This window comes from Diplotaxodon limnothrissa, linkage group LG11, assembly GCF_057381915.1.
Source record: "Diplotaxodon limnothrissa isolate DT_005_m linkage group LG11, D_limnothrissa_male_GT1.1, whole genome shotgun sequence".
Lineage (NCBI taxonomy): Eukaryota > Metazoa > Chordata > Actinopteri > Cichliformes > Cichlidae > Diplotaxodon > Diplotaxodon limnothrissa.
Genome location: NC_140606.1, coordinates 16175794 through 16189056, shown reverse-complemented (window position 1 = coordinate 16189056; position 13263 = coordinate 16175794). Strand labels below are relative to the sequence as shown.

At 42.2% G+C, this 13263-nt stretch overlaps 1 protein-coding gene across 4 annotated transcripts in view; it reads left to right on the top strand.

The window, feature by feature from the left end:
• Positions 1–9021, top strand: part of triob (trio Rho guanine nucleotide exchange factor b) — a 127238-nt gene extending 118217 nt beyond the window's left edge. For 2 of the 4 annotated variants that reach the window (XM_085366269.1, XM_085366270.1), the window contains 12 exons: positions 198–389; positions 546–723; positions 856–1754; positions 2808–3061; positions 3184–3431; positions 3545–3707; positions 3934–4055; positions 4185–4263; positions 4729–4929; positions 5033–5171; positions 5295–5481; positions 6169–9020. In XM_085366269.1, the coding sequence (XP_085222395.1) occupies positions 198–389; positions 546–723; positions 856–1754; positions 2808–3061; positions 3184–3431; positions 3545–3707; positions 3934–4055; positions 4185–4263; positions 4729–4929; positions 5033–5171; positions 5295–5481; positions 6169–6587 (3081 nt within the window). In that variant the 3' untranslated portion in view covers positions 6588–9020. Of the gene's footprint in view, positions 1–197; positions 390–545; positions 724–855; positions 1755–2807; positions 3062–3183; positions 3432–3544; positions 3708–3933; positions 4056–4184; positions 4264–4728; positions 4930–5032; positions 5172–5294; positions 5482–6168 lie in introns of all 4 variants that reach the window. The other 2 variants (XM_085366271.1, XM_085366268.1) reach the window with 2 other exon arrangements.
• The last annotated feature ends 4242 nt before the right edge of the window (positions 9022–13263 follow it).

Genomic DNA, 13263 nt, shown 5'->3' with positions numbered 1-13263 from the left:
AAGTAAATGCTTCACATTTTTTGTCTTGCTTCAGGCAACTGCCACTAGGTGTCAGTGTGCGCTTGTTTTTGCAGCTCTAGTTTGTTGTCGGATTTTGTGTGTTTTCATTTTTTCTAATAACTTATCCAAAATAAAACTATTTAAGAAAACTCCTTCACCATCTAGAACTTTCTTTGGATTGCCTGTTTGTTTCTCAGGGTAAAATTGTGGCTCAGGGCAGATTGCTTCTCCAAGACACTTTCATGGTTTCAGACCAGGACGGAGGGCTCCTATCCAGGATGAAAGAGAGGAGAGTGTTTCTGTTTGAGCAGATAGTTATCTTCAGTGAACCCCTGGACAAAAAGAAGGGCTTCTCTACTCCTGGCTACCTCTTCAAGAACAGCATTAAGGTGAATACAGCTCACTTAAATAGCTTTGAGACCAACTGTGGACTTACTTTGGATTGTCCCTATTGATCATGAAGCTAAACCTGCTCTATTTTATTTCATATCTATATATTTTTTCTTATCTTTGTCTCTTTACCCTTGCCTGCCACATAACTTCAGGTGAGCTGGTTGGGTCTAGAAGAAAATGCTGATGACCCCTGCAAGTTCACACTGACCTCCAGGTCATCTAGTGGCAACCTGGAGAGGTACACTTTCCATTCACCAAGTCCTGGAGTCAGTCAAGTCTGGATCCATCAGGTCAGCCAGATCCTGGAGAATCAGAGAAATTTCCTCAATGGTAAGAAATTGTTGTGAATACTGTAACACACAAAATTACATTTTTACATAAAACATTTTGACACTCTTGGTCCTTTTAGTTTAAGAGGGCTATTAAGTTGTTAAAAAAAAAAACTCTTGTCTGCTCCCACAGCTTTGACGTCACCTATAGAGTATCAGAGGAACCATGTGGGAGGTGGTGGGCCAAGCGGTCCACCTAGCAGCAGCAGTACTGCAGGTCTACCAGGAGGCAGCAGCTCCAACAGTACCTGCAATATGGGGGGAGGAGGTGGCGGCGAAGGCAGCTCTGGAGGATCAGGGGGTAGCGCCTCCTCCCTGTGCGGCCCGCGCTCCCGACCATCTCGCATCCCCCAGCCGTCCTCACGCCTCCCCCAGCCTGTTCACCACCATCACCCCCCGGGCCCCGAGGGTCCCGACAGATCAGCAGGTATGTGGTCACTCTGCCACCCACAGCCGCTTCAGTCCCTCTCCTCTAACCCCCGTTCAGGCAACACAGCTAATGGAGAGCTGTTAGCCTCAGAGGTCCCTAAGATGAGGATGCTGGATAGTCCTCATGGAAGTAACAGTAATAACAGTAACAGGCCATCAGGTAGTATGGACAGCAGTGTCAGACAGGTTCTCGGAGGCTCAGAGGAAATGCCGAAGCATCAAATGGCCAGCAGACCACAGATGCCAGTAGCTCCTCTGAATTTTCATCTCAAAAGCCCTCGAGTTGGGACAGTTTCACCTCTGATATTACCTCAAACTCCCGGAGGAGGAGGAGGAAAGGAAGCGTTCGTCCCCACCAGCCCAGCTCATAAAGGCAACGCTTTCTGGGCCATAGTCCCCGCTCTGCCTCCCTCTCCTGCCAGCAGGCCAGGTTCCTTCTCCTACCCCAGTGACAATGGTGGCAGTGGAGGCGACTCTCTGGGCAGAGGAAGTTACGGGACTCCCTCTCATCACCGCCACTCCAGCCACAGTAAGGACATAGATCGCATGAGCACCTGCTCCTCCACCAGCGAGCACTCCATACACTCCACCCAGAGCAACGGGGTAAGATGCCAAGTCGAGGCCCAGGCTTCAGCGAGGCCTAGAGTACTTACTAGTCACTAACCTCACCCTTAGTGGCTGCCTGTCTGCCAGTCAGTCAACCTGCCGCTGGCTCTGAGAATGGCTTTTAAATTCAACAACTACTACTGCTGCTGAAACACTTGAATGACTGAAGAATAACACCTATCTGAGTGCACTAACTTCACCGACAGTGTGTGTGAGGGAGATTTTTTGCCTTTCCGGAAACTACTAACAGTGTGGATCTGAGTCACAGAGAAACTTGTATCTGCTTTTCAAGACTCTCTCTGAGCTTCAGTACGCATTTGCTTTCCAACTGTAGCTACTAAACATTAACAAGTGCCATTTCAAAAACATGTTATCTCTTTTTTCCGTTAGGTGATAACTTCCAATCTCCTTTCAAAAGCTATGGGACGTTTTTTTTTTCTTTGGTTTTTGAAAACATTAGCACATTTCAAAAAAGCCGTTTCTTTTCTGGTAAGATGGTTTCTCACTTCACAGAGATTAACCTTATGATTGCACAAACAGCGTTTTGTTTTCCGCAACCTGCCTTGTTTGTTTGACAGTACCAACAGAATTTCTTTTTGAAATGGCTTTTTATCTGGTGAGATGGTTTCTCACCTCACAAAGGCTAAAAGCTTGTTTGCACAACCTGCCCTGTTTGTTTCAAAGTGTCTTCAGCACCTCTTCTTGAAAACTCGTCTTTGTCTTTGAAAACATAAAGTTCCTCATTTCATCATCCCTGCCCGGGGGGATCATAAGCTCTGTGCTTTTGTAACTTCTCAGTCTAACTTGTCAGCCCGTTGCTCTAAATACAAACAAGTGCTTTTTCAAAAAAAGAAGAAAAAAAAAAGCATTTTGCACTGCATGCGTTCAACATATTCTCAATTTCATTTTTATACATGTTCCCTGCAATCAAACTATCCATTTGATTGGTGTGAAGTAACATTTCCCTTTTAGACATATGTGCATTTATGTATTTTCATGTGTGTTAATGTGTGCAGTAACTCATGATTTAATGTGTTCTCCTCCTGACAGAGTGAAAGCAGTAGTAGCAGCAGCAGCGTGTCCACCATGCTGGTGACTCAGGATTATGTGGCAGTGAAGGAGGATGAGATCAGTGTGGTGCAGGGTGAGGTGGTCCAAATGCTAGCAAGCAACCAGCAGAACATGTTCCTGGTGTACCGGGCAGCCAATGAGCACTGCCCTGCGGCTGAGGGCTGGATCCCTGGCTACGTGTTAGGACACACTTCATCCTCAGTCACACCCGAGCTCTCCGAAGGCACCATAAAGTAAGCATAAGCAGCCTTCCTTCCTTTTTAGGTTGCCACAGAAAACACGACAGTCATAGTGATTACGATTATGCAAACGTGAAACCTGAAACTTCTCGATTTTTGTTCTTGCGTTTGTTTAGAAAGTCATTATCGTGGCACACAGCACTGCGCATTCGCCGGAAGTCTGAGAAAAGAGACAAGGAGGGCAGGAAAATTGAGAACGGCTACCGAAAGTCTCAGGACAGCCTGGCCAACAAAGTCTCTGTCAAGGTAGAAAAGTGTCACGTTAAACGCCACCCCACCGACATCCACTGCAATTTGTGCAAGAAATCTAATTATGTCTTCAAATTGTCGTTTCAGCTTCTGAATCCCAACTTTATCTATGAAGGTACGTGCACGTTGTTGCTTCAGCCAAGGAGCAAATCTTTCCTTGCATTTGGAATAAAAATTCAAAAAGATAAACAATAAGCTTCACTGGGTTTTTGTTGTTGTTGTTTTTAGGTCCCCCAGAGTTCCTCATTCCAGTTAGTGATGCAACATGTGAGAGTGGCGATGCAGTTACTCTGAGGTGTAAAGTTTGCGGTCGCCCCCGACCAACCATCACTTGGCGTGGCCCTGACAGCAACTCTCTGAGCAACAACGGACAATACAGCATGACCTACAGGTGTGGGGGGGCTCACTTGAATTTCTTTTATTGATTTTTAGCTAGAAAAATCCAAATCTTACATTAGCCTGTGACGTAAAGGTGCAGATGTGCTGCTAACAAACTCAGTTAACACATTCATGTTGTTAAAAAAGAATATGAAGTCATAATAACTCTGTGCAAATTACAGTATCAGTTTGTGAATTTCACTTAATGCTTTGTTTCCTTTTATTCTCCATTTCTGCAGTGAGACCGGAGAGGCGTCCCTGTGCATCACGGACGCGTCTGTAGAGGACAGCGGCGTGTATACCTGTGTTGCTACAAACATAGCAGGCGCTGTCACCTCTTCTGCCAGTCTTAGAGTGTCAGGTCAGAGTCCTGTCATTGTGTATGTCTCTTGATATTATGCCACGCAGGTGTTTGAAACATTTAAAACATTGATTTTATAATTTTTACATTTGATACTTGAATCATTGTGAATTCACTGTGTTGTCTCAGGAACCCCTGACGATGGCAGCGAACTCCTCTGGAAAAACGGCTTTGAGTCCCAGTACACAGAGATTACTGAACTAGGAAGGTGTGTTTTCCTGTCACGCAGTGCTTCTCGACCACATCAAAGCTAATAAATTAGGAGCAGCACTCATATATATAGTAGTAGTAGTAATAGCAGTAGCGACAGATGATACAAGTGAAGGTATTTAAATGAGGAATGAGTTGCTTATTCCTCAGTAGCTGGTTAGAGAATGCAGCAATATTCAAATCATTTAACACAATTTGTGACTGCATTCACAAATACAAGTTCAAACTTTACTAAGCAATGAGAAACGACATTTTCAGAAAGTGTCACAAGCTTTTTTGGAAATGAGGTTGTACATTGGACAAGCTGATATAGATAATCAACAAAGAAGTAGATTGACATTATACATCCAAGTCCACCAGTCATGATTGGGCGTTATAGTTTATAAATTTGATGTAGGATATTTTTAAAAAGTGAGTCACAAATGAAATGTCTTATTCCTAACTACTAATTTTTGCCTTGCAGGGGTCGGTTCTCAGTGACTAAGCGATGCGACCAGAGAGGGAGTAAACGCACAGTTGCAGCAAAGCATGTTAACAAGAAGCTGTTGCGTCGAGAACAGGTCCTGCAGGAGATCAGACTCCTCCAGAATCTAGACCATCCCAATCTGGTCAAGCTGCTAGACACGTATGAGACAGCCAGCAGCTACGTACTGGTACTAGAGATGTAAGTAAAACGACTGTGACATCTGATCTGTTTGAAAAACATACTTAGATTTGTCTCTAAAAAAAATAAATAAATAAAATGCATGTTGTGTTTGTGTTATCAGGGCAGACCAGGGGCGATTCCTGGACTACATCGTGAGCTGGGGCAACCTGACGGAGGAGAAAGTTGCTTTATACCTCAGAGATATTCTTGAAGCTCTCCATTACCTGCACAGCTGGAGGATAGCACATCTTGACCTCAAAGTAAACAGTTCAACAAACAAAGCATTACAATCTAAATCTTTTTTTGGGGAAGCTGTTGCACTGCTGTTGTGCTTCTCTAGGTCTGATGATTGTGTCCTATATCCTCCTATCCTGCTCCTACAGCCTGAAAACATTGTGGTGGAACATGCGTCCTCCCAGCCAGTGATCAAGCTGACAGACTTTGGTGATGCTGTTCAACTGAACCCCCCCTCCTCTTACATCCATCCTCTTCTGGGAAGCCCAGAGTTCTCTGCTCCTGAACTGATCCTGGGTCAGCCCGTCTCACTGACGTCTGACCTCTGGAGCTTAGGTCTGTAGAGAAATTGTATCTTGCTGATTTTTGCATTAGAGAACCCTTTATGTACTCGAATACACAATCACAGCAGCAGAAACCCACTGTAATAGTATTAAATACACATTCCTTTGTTCTTATTTGTCAGTATGTGCAAAAGGCTGCTTATTGATATTTGACTAAGACACAAAAATAGACAGAAATACTCCCATGCGATACTATCATCTCAATCTCTAAGCCAGGTGCGTTAACACAAGTGTTTCCTCTGCAGTGCAGTCAGTCAGCCTCTCTGGGGATGCAAAGTTCAGTGATTTAAATTCAAGTGATATTTTACTGCTATGTATGTAGATGATGAGTTTCATCAGAAAAATGTATATATTAGTACAGCGTAAGGGAGTGCAGTGTAAAATGAATGATTCAGTTCAGTTTTGTTTATATGGCATTTATAGGCTTTTTTGTGTTGTAAGGTAAAGACCCTACAATAATGCAGTGAAAGCCTCAACAAGCAGGCAAATTATCTAACAGAGGATTGTTATTGTTGTAGTCTTGGTGCTATAATATTTTAGCAGCTGCAGAAGCTGCTTTTGTGCATGATTGTTTAATATAAAGCTATATTAATTATCAAAGGGGATTTAAAAGTGAGCTGAATGAGTTAATTTAATTTGGCTAAATAACCTGTTGATTGACCAACTGGTTGATTTACAGGGGTGGTGACCTATGTGGTTCTGAGCGGCGCCTCTCCATTCCTGGACGAGAGCCTTGAGGAGACGTGTCTGAACATCTGTCGCCTGGACTTTAGCTTCCCTCAGGATTACTTCCAGGGTGTGAGCCCAGCTGCCAGAGACTTCATCTGCCTGCTGCTCCGGGGCGAGCCAGAGCGACGGCCCCCTGCTGCGTCCTGCCTGGAGGAGCCCTGGCTCCAGCCTCGAGGTTTATCAAGCAGTGACTCAACCTTAAATCCCACACAGCCACCAGCACTGTCACCATCTCGGAATCATTGCGGCACACATCTGGACACATCCAGGCTCATTTCTTTCATCGAGAGACGGAAACACCAGAATGATGTCCGGCCCATAGGCACCATTAAGGCCTTCCTTCACAGCCGCCTGCTCAGCCAGACCTGACAGTAGGTCACCAGGTAAACACGACCAGAAGGAATTACTTCCACTACTGCTCTTCATTCACTTGATCCTTGTTAGAAGCCTACTGAGAGCACCACCAGCGACACGCCTGCTACAATCCCCTTTTCCCTCACAAAGCCACAAAAGTCCTGCTGCTGCTGCTGCTGCTGCCGACTGACTAACCTCTGCCGATTAAACCCTTCGAACCCCCAAGCCCTTCCCCTCCTTAAACCTGGCATACCGTCACTATGCCTGCACAACAAGCGAACTCTTGGAATCCATTTGAGATTTCAAAACCTTGACTCAGCAGGGAGAAAACCAAGCTTTCTCAACAAGCCAGCGTGAGCGAGTCTTGCGTTTCGGACAGTGTTAAACAAAGAAAAAAAAAAAGAAGAATACTGTACAATAGGAATATTTCAGGCTGCTTTCGGTTGAACACAAGAAAATGTTTTTTGTAACGAGAGATTACTTTTTGTAAATGAAACAAAATGTACAGCGAGGAGACGGAGAACTGTCTTTATTCATAACCTTTTGGAAAACAAAGGGTAGTTGGCGAGTAGAAAAAGTAAAAAACGAAAAGAAAAAAAAAAGGGAAGTGAGATTTGCGTGGTGAAGTGGCACCCATCAGCAGGGTCCTCTTATTCTGGAACAAGATGTAACTACCAAAACCACGTTTTGCAGAAACTTACATTCAGTGCAATAGTTTGCTTTTCTTAACTCTCCCCCGCTTCAGTTTCAAAGGTTAAATCACTTCTGTTTGTGACACTAAGAGAAACTAACTTGAACAAAGCATTAAAACAACTCAGCAAAAAAGAATATCCCGATAGAGCTTCTCAGATTTTTACCTGCATCCGCCTTATATGTAAATAACGTTTTTCCCGCTTTTCGTTCTCATTTTGACGGATTTATCTCTCGACGAACAAAAACGATTCCATCTGCTGAGTTTTAGTGAGTCCCTGCGGACGGACGGATCAAACCGCTACTAGGTTCCCACGTGCAATGTCGCAGCTTTAACATTTATGCAACTATTTATGAAAACTTGTGTTGTAGCCGTATTCTTAAAAAGGCATGTACGTACCTGGTACTGCAATAGATGTATGTATTGTGTTAACTCTTATGTATTAAGTTCAGTATTAATATCCTGCAAAAAAAACAAACAAAAAAACAACAACAACAACCCTGCAACAAAAGGAGAGTTTTTCCAAAATAATGTATAAAAATGTGTATCTATGAAATATAGGCACTTATGCTTTTATGTCGTCCTTGTTTCGCTTTTGTTTTTTGTAACAATACCAAAGTTGGCTCTGCTTTGTTCTCCTGCTAATATGTTTGTTTGCTTATTTAATGACTTGTCATGTTGAGTTATAACAGACCACACTGAGCAGAGGCATATGAGCGTTTACAAAGGTTCCTTGTGGTTTTATTTATTCTTATTGTAATAAGAAGATTGTTTGGTGGTTTATTGCTGAAAAAAATTATATTGACTTATCTTTTTTTATTATTATTTCTTTTCTTTTTTGTTTTTTTTCAAGCCGTGCACAAAGTTATTTGCCGTGTGAGTTTGTTTGGCTCTTGTAGGTAGATACTAGTGTATGTTGCTAGACCGTATTGGTTTATATCTTCACCAAGCAATAGGTCTGGGGTGAAAAAGTCACCATGGACTGCACTGATGAAAGAATCATACCTTCTGGCAGATAATAACAACCCCTGAACCACAGTTTTTTCTGATTAGCATTAACAGGTATCTCCCGTGAAAAAGGTCTGCCAGTTGTTTTCATTTAAATACGATGACGTCTTTAGGTTAAAAAGTTGCTTAAAAACTTCTTTAAAGTGCCAGTCCAGTGAATTAAGTTCGAGAGGTTGGTAAAAATGAAAAACTCGCGTCGCTTCTCGTTTTATTTGAAGGTTGTCAGTTGCTGTCGATAACATGTTGAGTTTATTGACTTGTCTCTCTGGTCTGTAAAGTCTCCGTCTTTCATTTTGTGTCATTTTTATTTATTAATGTGGATAAGGGTTTCCCTGAAACTATCCTGATCATCGCTTTGTCAGGTTACGATCGAAGAGAAACGGTTTCTTGGGAAACCCGCCTGCTCACGATGTAAAGATGTACAGAGAAGGGTCGGGCAGTTCGCCCACACCCGGGATGTAAACCTCACAACTGTCATATTTTAAATACACCTAAAACAAGACTGCAGAAATGTCATCTTGAATGTCTTAGTATGACTTATTTTTACTTTTGCATGTATATTTCTTTGTACAGAAGATTGTGTTTACATGTTACTACGTGTTGTAAATAACTTATTTTGTCCTCTGTTATTTTGCCATTAAACGTACAAGGCACAGTCAGCGTTACTGAAACTTTTGTGCGCATATATTCATTCATCTCCACCCCCATGAGAATGTCTGTTATTATTATTCATTCATGATTTCCCATAAGCTTTTGAGGGCTGGAGGGTGAGATAAATCTGTATTCCCGGCATGATTAGAAAGCAGGGGAAAACCCTTAATTCACATGGCTGCAATCAGTCATTCATTAAAATTATTAAACACAAGAAACCCAACTAACACAGCAGCCATGTTAAGCCTTGCATTAGAGGGGATTGTTGTTTGCGATAGCGTAACACCTTTGACACGTTTTTCTTTACTTTTTATTTTCATATGAAGAGTGACATTTGGAAGCACTGCGGGGAAACAATGAAAAGCAAAGTGAGAATATTAAAATCAGGAGGAATATACGTGTACAGTAATAGTGAACGAATGTCATTACTGTGATGAAGATCAGTTCGAGAGATAAACTATGAGAAGGTATCAGGAAGGGGACTGTTGCTGATCTTATCAGTCCGGAGCAGATGCCGCTGCTGTTTTTGAATCAGTGCAAGCAGTGTGTGTTGCATCACTGCACAAAGAACGCACGATTTTACCTCCCACTCAACCCACGTCCGCTACAATAGTTACTCACTGAGGTCTGCTAGAGAACATTTTTGCAGCATTTTAAACCCTGGTATCTACGCATGAGCGTTATCAGCCTGGAGTATTTGTCATCTAAGCCCCATTCGAGGTTATTTACTTCACCTGACGCACCTGTGTCTCTGTTCTGAAAGCGGCGCTTTCACCCAGTGCCTGAAAGGTGCCTGTGCACTTATCGAGTGTGAAATCTATTTCGTCTTTCTTAGCAACAGGTTTTGTTTTTATTTTTTGCATGAAACCACAGAAGGGGTATCTTTACAATCTTTACACAAAATCTTGTGATCAAAATCTCACGCATGAGCTGTGAAGTGTGAAGGTGATGCACGCCAGCGCAGTTTTTTTTTTTCTGTTCTACAAACTTGATTTGACCTGTGACCAAATACTGTGTTGTTTATTCATTTTAATTATTCGGGTACTGCTTTACTTTAAGCCCACACGTTTAACTCGACACAAATACCTAATATGCGATTATGCGCATTTCTTGACAGCCCGATATTTCCCAGTTTTGCGCCTTCTCACCCACTGTTGCTTCTGGGCATTTTCCACCCACTGAATTCAGCATTCACTCATATGGGGAGAGTCCTGTCTGGCTGTAGTTTAAAACCAAAAGCAAACGTGAGTCAGAGAAAGAGATATCAAATACTTAGAAAGTTCACACTGATGAGGAGAATAATGACGTGATTGTGGCCCACACACTAACGGGACGGGACGCGAGTTGCAAGCCTGTAAACAAGAACACTCCTACTATCTAACCACAATCAGGAGACAAGAGACCACTAGATGGCATCGGAGATCTTGGTTTCAAGAAAGTGCCGATAGCGGAACACATCGTGTGCAAAACAACCTGCAGAGCATCAACTTACAGACGTTATTAAAGAACCACCGGCAAATTTGATTGGCCAAGCTCGAAACAGAAAGTACTGCAGCCTGGAGAAGAACAACAGAAACAGCACGTAGTGTTGAAAGGGGTTTGAAGGAGATAACAGAACTGTGTGTTATTAAAAGGTTAAATGTGCAATGCACTGCTGAAACACTGTTGAACTTACAGAGGGTAAATTCCCTCTGTAGGTTCACTAGAGTTTTGTGTGTTTAGCAGAGGTGGTTCCCATGTAGTGAGAATTGGGCAGTTGAGTCACGCTCTCTGCTACAGGCCAGGCAGTTCACATGAAACTCGCTGGCCCAGTTTCCACATTTAAAGTGGTGAGAGCAAAAACAGGCGAATGTGAAAATATGAGTTTTATATCATATGTTATATCGTACTGGTATTTCACGCTGCGTGGCAACCAGTAGGAACAAGTACTGACATCACAGCCCCAACTCTCACATATCTGTTTACCATCTTTCTCACTTGACCCTTTGTCCTTTTTTTGTAACTGTACTGTGAGAACATGACGATAAGGGGAAAACACATGACACATCACAAAGTCTCCCTAAGTCCACTGTTTTTGGAATTTGACTTTCATTTTGATGTCTTTAATAGATGGCATCAAATCTTTGGACTTCTTTCATGGCTGTGATGCTTCCACATTGATAAAAATCTGCCAGCAAACCTGCAGACCTGCCACTGAACCTTTTTACACTAGAGGTCTCCACAAGTGTATTTTAGTTTGACGCCCCCTCCCCCGACACACACACATGCTAAGAGGAAGGGGGGAGGAGAGAGATCATAACTTGAACTCACCCAATCAGGGTTAAGAACACATAACTTGTCAATACATTAAAAATGGATGCAACACAAATGCAACAACAACAACAACAACAGCTTTTTCAAGTTTTTCAAGTCATGAGCGCCAAGCTGAAGTAAAGTCGAGTCATTTATCAGTTAAGCCCACAGATCAGTATCTGAAGTCTGGCATGAGTCAATCCACGTGAGCGGTTGAGTTATAGAGTGAAAGGAAGACTTCACTTTTAATCATTTCAGCATTGCAGGGAAAGCATTTTCCGAGTAGTTAGTGTGAAACTTTCCCCCAGAGCTTGTCAGAGCTGCTGCTTTATCGCTGCATTCTCCAGACTTGTGTACAACAAGAAGTAGTTCAGCTGTTGACATCTGGAATGCATTTAAGACACGCTTTTAGTCCTCTGCTGTACTAACCTGGGTTATTTGGGGGGGCTAATAATGTTTTTTATGTTTGCTTGTTTCTTCTTTCTCATTAGTACTGCAGTGGGAATAATTGTTCAGCTTTTGTGTTTTTATATCGCAGACAGTTGTCAGACTGTTTACTTGCAGGTTGTTTTTCCGTTTCCTTGCCTAAACAGCCTTATCTGGTGAGATGCTTCTGTACTGCCTCAGCAGTTCTTTGACCACAGAAACCAAATGTTTGTGCCAACCCTAAAACTGCTTACAGCCGTGCAGCACCTTCAGATCATGCTTTACAGCTCTGTAGGATGCTGTAACATCCATTAACTCCTTACACTCCCGTTTAGTTAGATCACAGTATATATAGTTTGTTTTACAGGGGCTTTTCCTGATGGTAGATACACGTCAAAGTGGTCTTCAGGAAGGTCAGTAACTACAATTTTGGATTCATCCACCCAGAACAAAAAGCCCCAATTTGTGCCAGTAATCGTCTTTTTGCACAGCAAATGTTTCTCCCTGGCACGCTTTTGATTCAGACCAAATTTGTGCTTTCTGAAAATAAACACGTTCACTTTGACTCTTTTTGCTTCAGATGTTTTCTTCCTGGGCTGGAATTTTTTCATTTGAAATCTACATGTTGATGATGATAATGATGATGATGAAGATGATGCTCGCCATTGTTTTGAGCATCTTAAGAACTCCATTGTCTTGGGACTTAAACAGCAGACACTAAATGTCAGCGGTCTAAATAAGGCAGGTTTCACCTAACACTTTCTGAGGAAGCAGTAATCATCAATCTACATCTATAGACAGGGTCAAGCCTGCCCCTCCTCTCAGTTTAGGGTTTCCACTTCCTCAGTACACTGTGTTCTCAGTAGTTTTAAGAGCAAGCTCTTTAAAAAAAACAAAAACAGAAGCAGATTGTGTTATTAAGGGATGGGCGTATTCTGTCACTTTCCTCAAGAGTCGACATAACTGGGTTTCCCAAGAATGGACTCAGTGCTCCACTCTGACTTTCTGCTAGACTAACAGAAATGATGTTTTAGCTCATATCTCTCCACATAGACAATGGTATAATGCACAAAAAAGGATTTTTTAGATTTAAAAAAAGGTATATGATGGGTAGCTGCATGCTTCTTTTCAAAATATAGTAAAATTGAATATATATGTAAATCAACGAAAGAAAATGATGACGCCAGGAAGTTACAAGAAATGTGTGGCTAATTTATCAGATGAAAAACTTGAGTGCCTGTAAAGCAAACAGCTTCACTGACCGAAACCAGATGAATCGTACAATTTATTACAGGAACAATAACACCTCTCTACTCTACAGTAACATGCATATCAAAGTTGGTTTGTTAGTCAGTGCAGATACTCCTTATTTTGTGGAAGCACTTAAAGCAAAAGGTAAAAATAGTGAAAAGAGGCAACTGCGGTTAGATTGGATCTGTCACACCTTTTCACCATACACACTCATTCGTGTCACAGGGATGCCGCACTTACCATAGAAATATAACACCTTTATTCTGTATTGTCAGCTGATTACAAACACCTTTTTTAAACAGGAATGAGAAAATACAACACAAAGACTGATCAAACATTTAAATTACCCCAAAAACCGAATCGGAATTCTTG